The 17,999-nt window shown below is 38.1% G+C and overlaps 1 protein-coding gene across 1 annotated transcript in view; it reads left to right on the top strand.

Annotated features, from left to right (window-relative positions):
- The window catches only part of COL3A1 (collagen type III alpha 1 chain), a 115,937-nt gene that overhangs the window by 39,797 nt on the left and 58,141 nt on the right, over positions 1-17,999 (top strand). The window contains exons 7-13 of the mRNA XM_075180053.1: positions 2,880-2,933; positions 4,659-4,712; positions 7,224-7,277; positions 7,558-7,611; positions 9,377-9,430; positions 9,884-9,928; positions 11,173-11,226. Of these exons, the coding sequence (XP_075036154.1) occupies positions 2,880-2,933; positions 4,659-4,712; positions 7,224-7,277; positions 7,558-7,611; positions 9,377-9,430; positions 9,884-9,928; positions 11,173-11,226 (369 nt within the window). The remainder of the gene's footprint in view (positions 1-2,879; positions 2,934-4,658; positions 4,713-7,223; positions 7,278-7,557; positions 7,612-9,376; positions 9,431-9,883; positions 9,929-11,172; positions 11,227-17,999) is intronic.

Genomic DNA, 17,999 nt, shown 5'->3' with positions numbered 1-17,999 from the left:
TAGTTCTGTATACATAATTTTTATTTTTTATTTTTATCCGAATATAACTAGTATGTAAACTGAATTATCATAAAATGTGTATCTTGATAATGCATTTCATTTTAATTGATTTAAAACAAAATACCAGTGGGTCCGATGTGGAAGACAATTTTTTTGCTCTACATGCATCATGATGCACATCATCATGCTTAGAAATGTTCTATTATAACCCTGTCCGTTTGCTTAATAAGACACACACATATTGATGTACACATGCAGCCCTGGCAGTAACATGGTCTATTTTTCCAGGAATACCTGTTCAGCCATTTATTTTTGTTTGCGACCATTGTGAGCATATTTCATACTGTACCATGTTAGAGGTAAACAGAGCACACAGCACATAAGCGTGCACTGCACGTAGTAAATGATCAATATCTGAAACATTAGGTGCGCCAAGAAGACCAAACATTTGATAAATAAAAGAAAAAAAAAAGATGGATGGTTTCTTCTAAAGTACAATGTAAATTTATTTATAATTGATTTAAAAGATATAAAATAAAAATAAAATACACAGATCATATAAGGATAATATTGGCATATATCACATCAATAGTGAATATTAAAGACATCACATTCCACATTAATAATACTATGCATGTCTAGTAACAAATGACCAATCATAAGAATAAAAGTTGTAAGACTCTATAATAAATGTGAAAATAATGTAAGGTAGATATAAACTGAGTGTGTGGCCACACTGTATGCTAATCTTATAGTTCTTTAACAGTATTATAGTTTACCAAAACTACCAGCGATAAAAGTACTTAGCTCAATGAAATTGAAAAGGGTGATTCCTAGAGTTTCAGCCTACTCATGGCACCTGGCATTTATAATGGTTGACTTTCAGATAAAGTTCCTCTGTAAGGAGCATAAAAAAAGCAGGTATATACACTACACCTCTTGAGGGTGTATCCTTACTTGTACACAGTGTGGCCGTCCAGGCTACTAGGGAAGAAGAGATCCCCCATAGGGTTCAAACAGCTGGGAGAAAAGTTTCAGTCTCCGTCTTGTGCGCTCCAGTGTAACAAGTATTAATGGATGATCAAGCTCCTTCTGGTGCACTCTGATATATCAAGTGATATTAAAGCTGATAGACTCAAATAAATGGAATCCTGATAATAGCCCTAGAGGTACAAAATCAGGTCTATAGCTGAAGTGGGTCTGCAGTTACAGGCAAGCAACTAGATATTCCATGCATCTCATGATTCCCATCTTTAATTTCCATGTATATCCTGGTATGTGTCTGGAACCAATACCCCTTGATCAGTGATGCAAATTTTATTATTCTACACTAGCCTGATTGTTATCAGTTTTTACTCTCAGCACATATATTCCTTTATAAGCTATTTTTTTCCCATATGAGGCTAATCTTGTAAATATGTATTATTATTATTATCGATTATTTGTAGGGCGCCACAAGGTTTCCGCAGCGCCGCACACAGTAGAAACAGTAGACTATACAGTAGACTAAACAGGTTAGAACAGTACAGAACAATAAATACACAGTACCAGTACTTCAGAAACTCCAGGAGGGCAGATACAGTAGAGACGGAGCAGAAGAACAGGTATGGAGACTGGAGGGAAGAGGGCCCTGCTCATTCGAGCTTACATCCTAAGGGAGGGTAAACAAAGTCAGGCAAAAAAGGGAGCCAGTGAATCAAAGGGGAGAGAGAAGAGCGGTCAAGGGAGGATGAGCAGAAGAGATGAGAGGTAATACACTGAACCATGAGAGGTTAAATGGATGGTTGGTAGGCCTTGAGAAACAGGTTAGTTTTAAGTGCCCGCTTGAAGGAGCACAGATTAGGAGAGAGACGGAAGGAGTGAGGGAGGTCGTTCCAGTGAAGGGGGCACCACGGGAGAAGTCTTGGATTCTAGAGAGGGAAGTGGTGATCAGTGTGGAGGAGAGGTGGCGATCATTGGCTGAGCGCAGGGAGCGGGCAGGAGTGTGAATGGAGAGGAGGTTAGAGATATAAGGGGCAGTAGACTGGGAGAGAGCCTTGTAAGTGGTGGTAAGGAGTTTAAAAAGGATTATGTAGGGGAAGGGGAGCCAGTGTAAGGCGAGACAGAGTGGAGAGGCTGAGGAGGAGCGGCGTGAGAGGAAGATGAGTCTTGCAGCTGCATTGAGTATAGAGCGGAGGGGGGCAAAGTGGGAGTGGGGGAGGCCAGTAAGGAGAAGGTTGCAGTAATCGAGGCGGGAGATGATGAGAGCATGGATGATAGTTTTGGTGGCATCCTGAGAGAGAAAGGGACGGATGCGGGCAATGTTACGGAGTTGGAAGCGGCAAGCTTGGGCGAGGGATTGAATATGGGGGGCAAAAGAGAGAGAGGAGTCAAGAGTGACACCCAGGCAGCAGAGTTGGGTGACAGAGGAGATAGTGGAGTTATTGACAACGATAGAGAGATCATGGTGGGATGGGAGTCTGGGCGGGGGAATCACTGTATCACTTTATCTAGAGAGTCTAGGGTGGGTGTATTTCATGGCAAAAGATACATTTGAGGTTTCCTTCCCAGTCTTGTTTCATTACTGTGTTTGCTCCCAACTTTAATCCACTGCAATGTTTGCTGGTGTTATATACATAAATACATGATAATGATAATAATAATAATACAGAAAATGAAGCACATTGTTTTTAATATTCACTTTCATTTATGGACAAAGCAGTATCATTAGAGAACTATCATGATTCTATTTCTAATGGTTGTACCTGGCCTAATGTCTTCAAAAAAGCCATCGGCTGACACCCCCAATCCTCCCCGCCCCTCCCCCCAACTAAAATTCACATCTATCTAAAAATTTTCATCATAATATTTACTTTAAAGTTTTCTTGTTTTGCCAACAGGGATCTCCTGGTCATCAAGGATACCCTGGTGAATCTGGACAGCCTGGATCTCCTGTAAGTACTTATATTTAAAACATGAATAAAACAAAGGTGTAATATGAATTCTTAGTCTGAAGGGACCACTATTGTGAGTCTAGCATGCCCACATCCTGCTAAAAAAAAATATTTATTTTTTTACTTTCTAACATCATGTATTTGGATTTTCCAAACAAAGACTCAGATATTACTAAATTATATGACAAGTAAAGGATATGCAATAATTTATTAGGACATGCATGCAGGCCCGGATTTACTATTTTTGTATGCCCCACCACTTCCTTTGCTGTGTCTCATCACACTCCCCATTTACTACAGAGCTATCCATCGCTTCTGTATAAAATGTGAAAAAATGTATTCTACCAGTGAGTAAGACATTTTGGCAGTCAAACATAGCCCTGCAATTCTGCCACCCTAGGGCTAGGTATTCTTTTAGTTGGCCTGCATGAATTGAGTGCATCATCTGTATGGTTTGACTATTCGTGAATTGTAAGTGCATTTCCTTTGCTATTGCCTAGTACCTTCAATCTTCCTTCACTTTAGTTACCTCTATTGCTTATTCCCACTGCATTCATGTTCCCCTTCATATGTAAAAATCACCATAACATATAAGTGTTATGGTAATCTTAACATGGATACCCTTAGATTAGTCTGCCATATTTTTATAATACAAACACATAATTAGTTTAGATGGTTTTCCACCCCTGAAAACATTCAGTAGAGAGTTTTTAAGGGCCTTATTTTACTAGGATGCAGCAATAACAAAAATCAGTTATCGCCGCAATTTATGTAGAAAACATCACTGGAGCAGCTTTGCGCTGGTGCCTTCAGCCAGCGATGGTACTTTGCTAGCCCATAATACATTACTCCCTATAATAAATAGACCCATAGGTTATGATAATGCTAGTCTAGTATTTCTAGTGATTGAGTTATAATTATAGTCCTTGTGCGATTTCACAGAAAAACAAAACAAAATTAAGCAGGCTAAAATTAACATTTCATTTTCATATTTTTAACTTGTCCAATTGCAATTCCACTGATGAACACAACATAAATATTGCTTTATTATTATATCTGATATCACTAAATTTGTAGAAGGTTGCAGTCAGACAAATGTGTTTTGTAATTGATATTTGATAAATAGCAGCCTAATATGCAATACGTAAATCACAGACCATGCAACCAAGTAAAACAATTTTAAATACTAGCAAGTTTGATCCAAATGGCAGGAAAGGAACATAAAGTATAAATTATGCATATATGGACATTTTTTTCTGCCATTATTTGAGTTTCAGATTCCATATTTTCATTATAATTACTGTAATCAGCCTCTAGGTGGCATAAGAACATTTATAAATGTCCAGCAAATAGACTATAATTTATCAACTCCCTTTCAGTATATTCATTTATCACATTAATTTCTAAAAACACTATATTCAAGTATTCATCACCATAAATTGATCTTGATCATTAAAGGCTAATAAACTCTAACTCTAAATTATCAAAGGAGCTTTTACCACTAGAATTCTTCCACTTGAATTGTGTATCTCTACATCTATCAGAATAACATGTTTTGCTGCATTTGGTACTCAAAATATGGATGTATTTACTTTTATGGATGGTATAAATATTATGTTACAAGTTTTCTTAAATTTCTGTATCAAAACAGACAATGATTAAGTATTTAAATTTTGCCCTGCACACTGCTTTGTATTAATTGTTTCTGAATGTCTACATTTGTAGGGATCTCAAGGTCCACCAGGACCATTAGGCCCTGCTGGTCAACCCGGAAAAGATGTAAGTACATTTTCCATACATCTGTTATGTATATAGCTGTTTATATAATGTAACACATAAAGCAGCAATAAACAACAACAAACAGTGTACACAATGGTGCTCCCAATACACAATTATGAATCAACTTAAAATATGTCAATGTAGCACTTTCAAATCTAACAATTCAGGAGTTCTTGTAGTGAGTGATGTTCCAAACGTTCAAGACTTCAATGTTATGTCATGTAAAGAAGTATATATATATATATATATATATATATATATATATATATATATATATATAAATACGGAAAAAGTAAAAAGAACAGGGCGCCGCATAGTATATTACAAAATATACATGGGATAGAAACTGTACTATAGTGAATTCCCGGATAGGAAAGACACGTGACTTTCAAGTTAAAAACCGTGAAGTCAATACAACACACATGTGAGTGAAGTGACTCAATTCCCAAGTGAGATCACCACTAGTTAAAGATTCTGCGTACCAGATAAAAGACTTAAAAGGCGCAACTGAAATGCTGATGATGTTTCTATGTCTGTTATGACATCCAGTGTTAAAACTTCTCATCAGCAGGATATCTCCGATTATGGCTGAATCCTCAGATTGGTAGTGATTATGTCCAGAGGATATATAACCAGGGGGTGTCTATATTCGCGCACCGCAGATAGTTCAAAATACCGATGTACAGGATAGATGTAGGTTATTCATAGACAGAACGGCATATAGTAGGATCGTGCAGTATAATATTAAGATGGCGTGCGTACCAAATATAAGAAAATAAACCGTTTATCTGTATATTGGCTCCTTGGTCGTCCCGAAATAAGGTCTTTAACCAAATCTCCTTGGCGATGGTAAAATAAGTATGTTCTAATAATATCACAACCGCAACACCAATCTCATCCGCTCATCATAGGGAGGAAATATATGAGAAAGCCATATGGTGTAGTATTTTATGTAAACAGTTTAATCAGATATAATATTGAAATGCAAACTCACAATATGTATAAATTGTAAAAGCTTATCTGGAAAATACTGGTCTGTTAAGTCCCCTGGTAGTGATAGATGTCCCTCAGTTGGCTCCACACAGAAGCTAAGTGTAGGATGATCTATAAGTATAACTTTCGGGGTGCAGCAGTGTTCTCCAGTGTTCTTCAGTGTGTGTGATAGAGGCCCTTATCTTATATACTTCCTTATTTTAAATACTTATATTTGTGCTTCTCTGTATTTATAGTGATTCTATATAGCAGGGGAACAAGCAACAACTCTTTGTGATTATGGCAGACACACTACACGTGAGAGCCTTTGCACTCACTTGATATTAATGAATGAAAACGTATATATATTTATTTCATCGGTGTAGTGTCACCAGAGTTTCAGAAGATTCCAACGAACATTTACGATGTAAGGATCAGGACCACTTTAATATTTTCCTTTTGTTGCAGGTCTCTTTTATTTATCTCAAAGGAAAGAAGGAGAACATAAAGAATGACCCTGGCATATAATCTAACACAGCTAATTATGTCTTGATGGAATTCCCAGCATAAAAAACCCTAATTTTTACACTGGTCTCCCCTGTGTATTGCTGAGAACCTGCTCCACCCCAAAATATAAGCACACCTGTAACCAAAATGTAGCAAGGTGGCTACATTTTAGGGTTAGAATGGTTCTCAGTAAGACACAGGAGAGAAAAGGGTGGAAAGGAGTTTAGATATCCTGGAAATTTCATCAAGAACTCTGTTTCTTCAAATATAATCAGCTGTGTTGAGTAATATGCCAGAACTGTTCTTTTTGTTCCCCTTCTGACCTCTGAGACGAGTGCAATGACAGCAACATATTAAAGTGGTCCTGTTCTTTACATCATAAGCAGTTGGTGCTGATTAACCAGCTATGAAGAAGCACTACATATTTATGGAAGTGCACATATGAGTATTAAAATTAAGAAATACAAGAAGGTGTGGCTTTCTATTGTACATCACTTCCTACACTTTATTTTTTATATATATATATTTTAAATTTTCATGACACAAAATTGGAGTATCGAAAGTATTGACCTTATGGAACATCAACTATCACAAGTGCTGCACTGTTGGCTTTGAAAATACTAATGGACAACTGGCACATATTGCTTTGAATCATGATTGTGTATTGCGAGCACCTTTTCAGGCAATATGAAAGAGAAAATATACAGATAAACTGTTTTCATTTCCTACCTTTAATAAGTTGTAATTTATATAGCAGAGATAATAAGTATGGATGCTCAGAAATGCATAGGAAAACTATTCGTGTGATACAGTTTTACACAGTATTAAATCTAGGTACAGATCCAGGAAAACACAAATTATTCAACTGTCCCTTGAAATGAGAGACAGATGTCAAGTATGCATACATCATATCCCAGCTGAAATTGAAATGTAGATTACTATTACAATGAGCTACCTATGCAACTATTGCATTTAAGAAAAAAAAGTGTGTATTGATTTATTAATGAATAAATGTCTCATTTGTTATTTTAGGGAGACCCTGGCCGACCTGGCAGACAAGGAGAACGTGGAGTTGCTGGCGCCCCTGTAAGTACCATCCAAATTATTGTGTAAAGTTGTAAAAACTACAGATGAAATAAAACATTTATATACAACATGCAATTGTTTGTAATGTGGACTCCCATTTATATTGGTAATTAGATACAGATATATAGATACAGATATGTGCTGTTTACTATTACATTTGACACTTCCAGCTTAACTTTAGCAACTTTTCAAAAACTATATTTTTAAACAAAATAACCAGTGCCTTTAATTTTGGAGAATATTTTATATATTAACTATAATGAAGGTGTTGTTTTTGTAGGGCAACAGCGGACCACCTGGAATGGCTGGTTTTCCTGGTATGAAAGGCCACAGAGTAAGATTGCATTATACTGTTCTATAAATTATTTGGTCTATTATATAATAAAATGTAGAACATGTTTTCTTATTTATCCATCAATGAACACTGTGGCATTCTCACGATATGCAGTGCTATTCTATTGTATAATATAATATACTATAATAGATGCATTACACTTTCCTGCAACATTTCTAATATACACCGATCAGTCACAACATTAAAACCACTGACAAGTGATGGGAATAACATTGATTATCTTGTTACAATAGCACCTGTCAAGGGGCGGGATATATTAGGCAGCAAGTGAACAGTCAGTTCTTGAAATTCATGGGTTGGAAGCAGGAAAAATGGGCAAGCATAGGGATCTGATCAACTTTGACAAGGGCCAAATTGTGATGGCTAGCGACTGGGTCAGGGCATATGCATTGTTTATCTTGGGAAGAGATGGCACCAAAATGCAGTATGGGTAGATGGCAAGTCGGCAGAGGCAGTGTGATGCTCTGGGCAATGTTCTGCTGGGAAACCTTGGGTCCTGGCATTTATGTGGATATTATCAGAATAATTGTTCAGGAATGGTTTGAGCACCATGACAAAAAGTTCAAGGTGTTGACTTGGCCTTCCAATTTCTCAGATATCTATCCAATCGAGCATCTGTGTTTTGTGCTGGAAAACAAGTCCAAGCTATGGAGGCCCCACCTCACATCTTCCAGGACTTAAAGGATCTGCTGCTAACTTCTTGGTGCCAAATACCACAGGATACCTTCAGAGATCTTGTGGGGTCCATGCCTTGATGGTTCAGAGCTGTTTTGGTGGCACGAGGGAGAACTTTACAATATTAGGCATGTGGTTTTATTGTTGTGGCTGATCGATGTATATTATATAAAACTAAGCCTTGCTATGCTCACATAATGAAACTCCAACTAGTCTATTGAAATTCATTCTCACTGACATATATCAAATAATGTAACATGGATAGAATATTGGTTTGTTTTTCTCATGTAACAGTAAACATATTATATGCTTGTAGGAAGATTTCATGTTTAAATATATGCGTGATCTGTTGTTGTTTCTGACAGTTTTCAAGGTGTCATTACATCAAAACTACAGTTCAATCTTTAAATTGACATTTAACACAACTTATAATTAGATGACACTTGTTATGTAGAATAAATACAATGATAACACACTTTATTGAAGGTCTACAAAGCCAACGGCTTAAACTCCATTGTTTGCTGCTTGCTCATGGAATCTGATAGAGAATTTAGTGAAATTTAACTAAAGAGGCTTCAGCTTAAAATATTTTTTTCTGATGTATGTGTCTTAGAAATGGTCTCCAAACATCCAATGTTTTATTGTAATGATACAACATTTTTAATAGAGTTGGGTATAGTAATAGGATGTTCATGAGTCTATCAAAGTAATAAAGACTATTCATACATTGTCATTCATATATCTTGTTTTTTTCATGTTTTAGATTACTAATCTTATAGTGTGTTTGACTATGCTCAGAGGACCTTCTTATTATTTTTATTATTCATCTCCTGCACTTCCATGTTTCCCCAGTTTTGAAGAGGTCAGGAATAGAGCGCTAGCCAGTCAGACAATCAGAAAGTTCACATAAGTACAAAATAATTCAGGAAATGTGTGCTAATTTTGTGGGCTGTAATGACTCTTGTGATAGTGTAAGTGAGGAGATAGTTACATTTGAAGTGTGAAGGGGAATAGAAGCTAGCAGGTAACCACCAACTGAGTATGACAATAATGATTTTCCATTCTGTAGGGTATTGATGGACGGAATGGTGCAAAGGGTGATACAGGAGCTCCTGGACTCAAGGTAATTTACATATTCATCCTTACGTTGTACTCATACTTTTGTCATGATTTCATCACAATTGGCAAATCTAGCTTTGTAGTTAGTGAACAGTGATGCAACTTGTTCCACATCACCAATTTTATTGTCCTATGGAATGCTTAACTGTCAGTTAAGGCAAAACACACCTGGGGGTAAATGTGTTAAGCAGCGGATCAGTCGAATCACCGATATTCGTCGATTGTGACTCCATAATTAAAACTGCAATTTTATTCAAGCAGAACTTGCCGGGTTTAGAAGTCATCTTGAATTTCTGTGAATTGTAGAAACATTATTAGCCTGTAGACTTGTGCTAATGGTTACAAAACTCCTTGGTGGACTTTGTGGTTTCATTATTCATGATTTATTTATAGTACATTTAATGTGTAATTCATGTTAATGTATACTAATTTACTTATTGCTTATTTTCTTTATTAGGGAGAAACTGGTGGTCCTGGTAACAATGGATTACCTGGTGCAGCGGTAATTAATTTTGTCCTTTGTTTTAATTACAGTTAATATTAAGTAAACCTGGATTTCTTGTGGGCAGCAAAACGCATTGCAAAAAAATGTTTAGCAGTTCCATTATACTAACCTATAAGTTAAATTATGGAACTTAAAAAAAAATCCATTGTAAAATCCCACTTATTGCATTAATACCTGTTGGCAAATCATCACTAACTGTGTGTTTTAGGTGTGTGTAGGTAGTTCCCATTATGCAGTTTATCAGAAGCATGAAATGTAAAAATAACAACTATAGTTCCAAAAGTACTGCATATGTTACTGTGATGATAAAATTAACTTATCATTAAATTTACTAAAATGTTGGTTAGTGAAGTATGGTGGGCTATTGGCATACTAGGGAGGACTGAAGATAGTTGGCCTGATTCATTAAGGAATGGAAAACGGACATATATCGGGCATAGACATGTCCGTATTCAACAAGGTGCGGATCTGAAGATACGTCTGTTGATGAATACGGGTCTAGGTCTGCTCTAACAGACAATACACTGTAGGATATATCCAATGCATATGTGGAGTATAAAGTCATAAAAGAGCGCACAGAAAAAAAAATTCAATTAATGACACCTGTCAATAATATAGTCATTAATGACAAAGCATAATAAAATCAAAATAGTGGTTTTTTTTTTAAATTTCTTATAAAATACATTTCTTAGAATGTTATTAATGTCTACTGAGCCTAAAATATATTTTTCACAGTTGCTCCTAATTGCAAACACATGTTCTAGCATGCTTACACAGCCGTTATCACTAGCAACTGGCACTTACACAAGACCTGTAGCTGGTGCGAATGATACTACTATATGACTGTAAAGTACTTAATTTAGAGATGCCCAATGCTTGAATCGGACACTGCTGCGTTTGCTCGAGCTTGGCACGCCCTTACTGTACATTGACTATGTGCATAGGCCCAGTCCCCAGCCCGTTCCACCCATTAAATAATAGGCTCCATTGTGCTCGAAGATGAATTATAGGCTGCTACGTTCTCTGGAGTATGGTTCATTTTTGGACATGCACAGAGAAAGTGTATGCAAAATACGGCACATATCGGCATTTACATTCCTTAATGAATCAGGCCTAGAAAGTAAAAAACAAATGTTTTGGGAATTATAGCAGGATACTATATATTTCTTATTTAGGGAAGGTAGGATTTATAGGACATTAATATAGTCTTTTGACATTAAACTAACTTTTTTTCGCTTAAGGGTCCAAGAGGACAAGCTGGTGAGAGAGGTCGTCCTGGAAGTCCTGGCTCTGCTGTAAGTAACCTGTACTTGAACTGGACCTTACTTGCTAGTTACTCTTGATTTAAGTAAAAAATAGCAATATGATCTACACATAGTTTTACCTTCAAACCTTAGAAGGGTCAGTTGCTCATAGAACTGAGAATTTTCTTTTACTAATGAATAAACTGTGCGCACATAGTGCTCTGAGTAAAATTAATAGATACTCGTGGCTATGTAAAATATCAAGCATGAATTAATTTGTATTAATCTATCTATGTTCAGCATGTCATACCATGTACATTCCCAGCATATGAAACCAGACAAATTCCAAGCATATTGTACACAAGGCTCCTCACCATTTAATTCCCATTAAAGTATGACCATATTGTATCCTAAAAATACAATGATCAACAAATCAAAGCCAAGAAATTAAATTACTAGAATATCATGCTTAGACCCTCATAGCTTCAAAATAACCAGCATATCTAAGAAACTATGACAGGAAAATGCCATGACTGGCAAAGTAAAACCAGTAAAAAAATGTCCAACACATCATGTTGATCAACATAAACTAAAAACTCATAAAAGTCATAAAATATAGTCCCATGTGTACACTATACATTGCATATCTCTATGGAGGTCATAGGGATGTATAGTATTTTCTCGTATTGAAATAGTGATATTTTTATTGTTAATTCCTGGTTGAATCACTGTTTATAGTAGCTGTAATATACTGAACAAAAATATTCTTTCCTTCTAAAAATACTTCTTTATCGGGGCTGATGCAAGCACTGGGGGTGCCCTAGGCAGCTCCCCCACAGCTGCTACTTTGCACCTTGTCAGATGGGAAATGGGTGCACATCCTCTGCTCCTCAGACTAGAAGTGTGGCAATTGGCTGTGACATCATAGTCAAGCACCACACACACAACATAACATTGACATGGAGGAAGAGCAGCAGCAGGAAGCTTCACATGTAAGAAGTAGCTGGCTGCTTCACATTCATTTAAGCAGCCCATTGCTCCATGTGGGAGTTCCGCATGAACATTAAAATCAATGGATTAGTGACATGTCACTCATTTAATTTTTTAGGTATCCCCTAACCATTGGCACTCTAGAAAATTGCCTAAGTTCACCTAATGGTTGCGCAGGCCCTATGATTGAATGCCATTTAATATGGCTGTCAGAGTTATTTATGATGATCTGGCAAGATCATCATAAGTGGCAGCCCTATGTTGTCCCATTTTTTATGTGAAATGTGCCTGAAACTTTGAGATAATTATTTAAATACAGGTAGGACCCATTCCCAAGCACTCCAATATATCACAAATTTATTGCCAATCTACCCTCTTGAAGGCCTTCTCCGCATCTTTGGATAAAAGTACAGTAGCAGTTTCTGATTTCTTAGCCAAGTGTATCTAATCAATGATCATCATCATCTATTTATATCATCTATTTATATAGCGCCAGTAGGTCTGCAGCGCTGTACAGAGAACTCACTCATATCAGTCCCTGCCCCATTGGAGCTTACAGTCTAAATTCCCTAACATACACATACACACACACACACACACACACACACACACACACACACACACACACACACACACACACACAGAGACTAGGGTCAATTTGATAGCAGCCAATTAACCTACCAGTATTTTTTGGGAGTGTGGGAGGAAACCGGAGCACCCGGAGGAAACCCACGCAAACACAGGGAGAACATACAATCTCCACACAGATAAGGTCATGGTCGGGAATTTAACTCATGACCCCAGTGTTGTGAGGCAAAATGATCTTTCTGGTGTCGTCCTTGGCTTCTCCTCCCAAGTCAAAACCAACCCGATCAGTGTGGATTAAATTTTGCAGTATGAGTTTCAGGTGATTAGCGATCATTTTCGCTAAAAGTTTCCTTCTATTGGGAGAATCGTGATTATTGTCTTGAGCAATGTGGCTCTAGTTTCTCCAGCTTTTCAGATAGGATCTCTGCTTGATCCTAATTGGAAGCATAAAGATTAATAAAAATCTGATTATGGAAAATTGTGCATATCAGAGGGAGGCCCCTCCCATCCACAAATGAGTAATGGGATAGATTTGTTACTGGTAAGCATTTAAAAAATAAAGCAGCAAGGGGCCATATCCCTGTTTAAATCTCAATGAAGAATGCATCTGCCTTGTCTGTGTAGAAATCATGCAGGGCCTGGGATTTCTTCTCATGAAGTTTAAGGCCGTTTGTGCTAATGGGACATATTCTTAATGTATCACCTACGGCGAGTAGGGCAACCATATAGCTATTATGGAGTGGCGGTATCTTGTGTAGTTGCACAAGTGAATGTGTATGAGACATGAGAAACTGATAAGGAGATAAGTAAAAAGGGTAAGGGGGGACGGGCCTTGGGAAAATGGGGGACAGAGAGAGGCTTAAAGGAAGAGGGCACAAAAGATGAAGAATGAAGCATTGAGCAAATAAAAAGCAAAGGACATATTACAACTAATAATAGATTGAAAGTATACAGAGTGAAAGTTTTGTCCACAACTGTAGTGTAACAACAACCCCTTCAAATTATTGAAACTTACTACAAAAAGAAGCATAACTAGGTAAACTTTGACCTATTTATATTAAACAAAGTGCAAAGTGCACCTGCTAACCATTAACATTGCTGTAAGGAATAGTTTGAACAGTTTCACATAGGGAAAGTTCAATGTTGTGGCAGCTGCAGATCCAGATGGCAATCAGAGAAGGGAGCGACCCAGCTAAAGATTTACTGTTGCCAAATATGGGCTCAGATAGAGTAGAACTAGAGCAATAAGCTCATAGTCTGAAAACAAAAACTGATTTGGAACATGTAGCTAAATGAGTCAAGAGCTTTCCATTGGGCTACTATTTGCTGTGGCTTTAGGGCTTTTGTTTGGATGGTGGACTTTTTGACACCTTTGCCATTGAGGAAGAGATAGGGGAATTAGTCCTGCCATTCCTTCAGGTAAATCTTTGGCAGGTCTAAGGTGGGACAAAATTGGTTGAGGTCAGAGGGATCTTGTAAGAGGCTTAGTTGCCATTGCAAGCTGCTTGAAAACTTACAGGGAACCCCAAGCAATATTTTATATTGTGTTTCCTCAGTTCTTCTGTCAGTAGTCTCAGATTCCTCAATAGTTGAAAGGTATGACTGGAGATGTCCTGGAAAACCTGTATCTTGTGACAGTAGAAGTTAATGCCATCATGGTTCCTCACCTTCTGAAGAATCTCTTCCTTCTGGGAATTAATGTGTAATCTACATATAAAATCTCTTGGCACATCCATATTATGCCCCCTAGGTCACAGGGCTCTGTTTGCTCTATTGCATATTATCTGAAAGATGAGGTCCTGTTCAAGGACCTCAGTGAAGATTTTTCATGAGGAGAACCACAATGCAGAAATGTCCTCTGGGATGTCTCTTATTTGGGATTATTATTATGGCAGCCCCTATTGTCAAGGACATCTACCCTGGCCTGGAGTTGTTTTGTTCTACAATAGAGCTAAAATGTGCTGCTTAGTTGATAGAGAGTTAACACATTAGAGAAAGTCTAGTCTTGTCTCCTAGAGGTGTGAAAGTTTTGGATGGGTCCAGCAGATGGCCATTTCCCATGAGAGATGGAGGAGATGAGCTGCCAGATGTCATTGTTTTTAGAAGCAAAGATTTGAAGATATTGTCACTGAATGTGGTGATAGTCTTTGCTATGAAAAAAATATGAAACTGTTGTGGATAGGATGCTTCCGGAACAATAAGAGCTAGTTAGTGAGGAAACATGTAGAGCTGTTTGCGACAACGGTCTCTGAGTAAAATTTCAAGCCATTTTGTGGGTTAATAACTACATTGTATGAAGAAACATGGCATAAAGCATTGTGTAATAAAAACTAGTGAGGATGTGCAAGTTTGGACGCAGATTCTCAACCTTTAAGTCCCTAAGTAGTGAGTCCTTTTTAAAAATTTGAAATGTAGCTAGAGAGATAAGCTGCGGGGCTAAGCAGAAGATTCTTGTTCTATTGAGAATGTAATGTAGAACTGACTACATCTTGCTAGTAGATGAATTTTTAAAGCTGCTATCTTATTAAGTGTTATGAAATGCAACGTGTTTGGCTTGAGAAACAACGCTGACTTTACTTTAAGAGCTGGATCTTTCTGTAGCTGAAACATCTGATCCAACATATGATTGTCATTTCTCCCAATATTCATTTGTAGCAGCAATTCAATCATTTAGCCTTTTTCAATTATAGCTGTTTGATGGCTTTAAAAGATGTCAAATTGTATTTAAGAGCATACTGTGGTACTACAGATTGATTGTTAGATTATTAGATCTTGTATATTATATGAATAAATATGTATATGTCATTATTCTATTGGTACATATATATATATATATATATATATATATATATATATATATATATATATATATATATATATATATTTGTGGCAAAAGCCTGCTACTGCAGAAGCACACGCGAACAACTTCTTCCTTTTTATGGTGCTTTATTGTCAGGATAGTAAATGTTTTCACACCGTATACTTGCACAGCAATCATGGAGACCCTAAACACTAGCTATACATAGTCCAGCTCTCTCTCAGGACCAGCCAGCTCACCCAGCGTTGGTCTCCATGCACAAATGATATAAACAAGCTTTTATACCTGATAATCCTCCCCCAGCCTTAGCTTGATGGACAGGTGACACACCCACCTTCTCTTTAAAAGGAAACACCCATCACTGGCTCTGTAATTCAAACAAACACATCCTGTCTGTTTGCTGAGAGGAAGGATTTCAAGTCATGTAAGTTAAACCAAATTTAAACTATTGTTTTTCATACATAGGTCTTTACATTCAATCTAGGTGCATTACTGCACAAATGTTTTACTCTACTTCCCTGCTTTCTCTGCATATTGCCAGCTAAATGCCTCCTTTTGTTACATATCCCTCCCCCTAGCGTCTCCAAGCAGGGGGACGCGGACTTCGCGAGGAGCGCATATTTTCGTGACAACGCATCTGCATTTTTGTGTAGAATCCCGGGTCTATGTTCTACTGAGAACTTGAAAGGTTGCAGTGCCAAGAACTAGCGGGTTACCTTGGCATTTACCTCCCGGTTGTTCTGCATCCATCTCAATGGTGCATGGTCTGTTATTAAGGTGAACTCTCTGCCTAGGAGATAATAGCGCAGAGCTTCTGTAGCCCATTTTATGGCGAGACATTCTTTCTCCACAGTGGCATATTTTTGTTCCCTTGGAAGCAACTTACGGCTTAGGTACAGGACAGGATTTTCTATTCCATTCTTCTCCTGTGACAGAACTGCACCTAAGCCAAAACCAGAAGCATCAGTTTGGAGGAAGAACCTCCGGGTAAAATCCGGTGCTTGTAGAACTGGGGAGGAACAAAGAGCTAACCGAAGATCAGACCAGGCGGTTTCTGCAGAGTCAGACCAGGTTAATCTATCTGGACAACTTTTTTTTAACATGTCCGTAAGTGGAGCAGCTCTAGTGTCGAAGTGGCTTACAAACCGCTTGTAGTAACCTACTAAGCCTAAAAAGGTTCTTAACTGTGACTTTTTCTCCGGTCTTGCCCAATTTTTGACTGCCTCCACTTTGTCTAGCTGGGGTTTGACATGCCCTCGACCAACAACGCACCCCAAATATTTGGCTTCTCTCATGGCTATGGCACATTTCTCTGGGTTAGCTGTTAACCCTGCTGACCTTAATGAAGCTAAGACCGCCTCAACTTTGGCTAAATGTGATCCCCAGTCTGGTGTATAAATCACTATATCGTCCAGGTAAGCAGCTGCATAAGCTGTATGAGGTCGTAGCAATTTATTCATGGCCCTTTGGAAGGTGGCAGGTGCCCCATGCAATCCAAAGGGTAGGACTTTATATTGATAGAGACCATCAGGGGTGGAAAATGCAGTCTTTGGCTTGGCCGTGGAAGTCAGGGGAACTTGCCAATACTTACTTTACTTTGTTAGATCGAGGGTTGTCAAATAATTGCTACCAGCAAGATTTTCCACTAGTTCATCCACACGTGGCATTGGATAGGCATCAAACTGCGACATCCTGTTTAGGCGCCTAAAGTCATTGCAGAACCTAATTGTCCCATTGGGTTTCGGGACAAGCACAATGGGACTATTCCACTCACTAGTGGACTCTTCAATCACATCTAACTGGAGCATCTTCTCGACCTCATTTCTCACGTCCACCCATCTGGCTTCGGGAATACGATATGGCTTCTGCTTTACAATGACTCCTGGTGCAGTGACATTGTCGTGTTTGATTAAGGTAGTGCGCCCAGGAATGGAAGAGAAGACATCCCTGTTCCGGCGAATCATTTCTTCAGTCTCTGCTGAATGGACAAAGCTGGCTCTATGGGCACTTCAGACTTTTCAATGGCAGTACTCACTACCTGAGAAGAGGTTTCCTCATCATACCAAGGTTTAAGGAGGTTAACATGGTATATTTGCACCTCCCTTCTCCTACCTAACTGGCGGACTCTGTAATTGACAGGACCGACAGCCTCTAGAACTTCATATGGACCCTGCCAATGGGTGAAAAGTTTGCTTTCCTGGGTGGGAACCAGGACTAGGACCTTGTCCCCAGGCTTGAAAGATCGAACAACAGCACTTTTATCATAACTTTTTCTCTGTCGTTCCTGAGCCTCTTTTACATGTTGCTGCACGATGGGCCCTATCTTTCCTAGCCTCTCATACATTTGGGACACAAATTGTACCAGTTCTGGCTCCCTGGGACCTTGCTGCTCCCACCCTTCTTTTAACATATTCAAGATACCCCTGGG

This window comes from Mixophyes fleayi, chromosome 7 (assembly GCF_038048845.1).
Source record: "Mixophyes fleayi isolate aMixFle1 chromosome 7, aMixFle1.hap1, whole genome shotgun sequence".
In the NCBI taxonomy this organism is placed as follows: domain Eukaryota; kingdom Metazoa; phylum Chordata; class Amphibia; order Anura; family Limnodynastidae; genus Mixophyes; species Mixophyes fleayi.
This window is presented reverse-complemented; position numbering and strand designations above follow the sequence as displayed.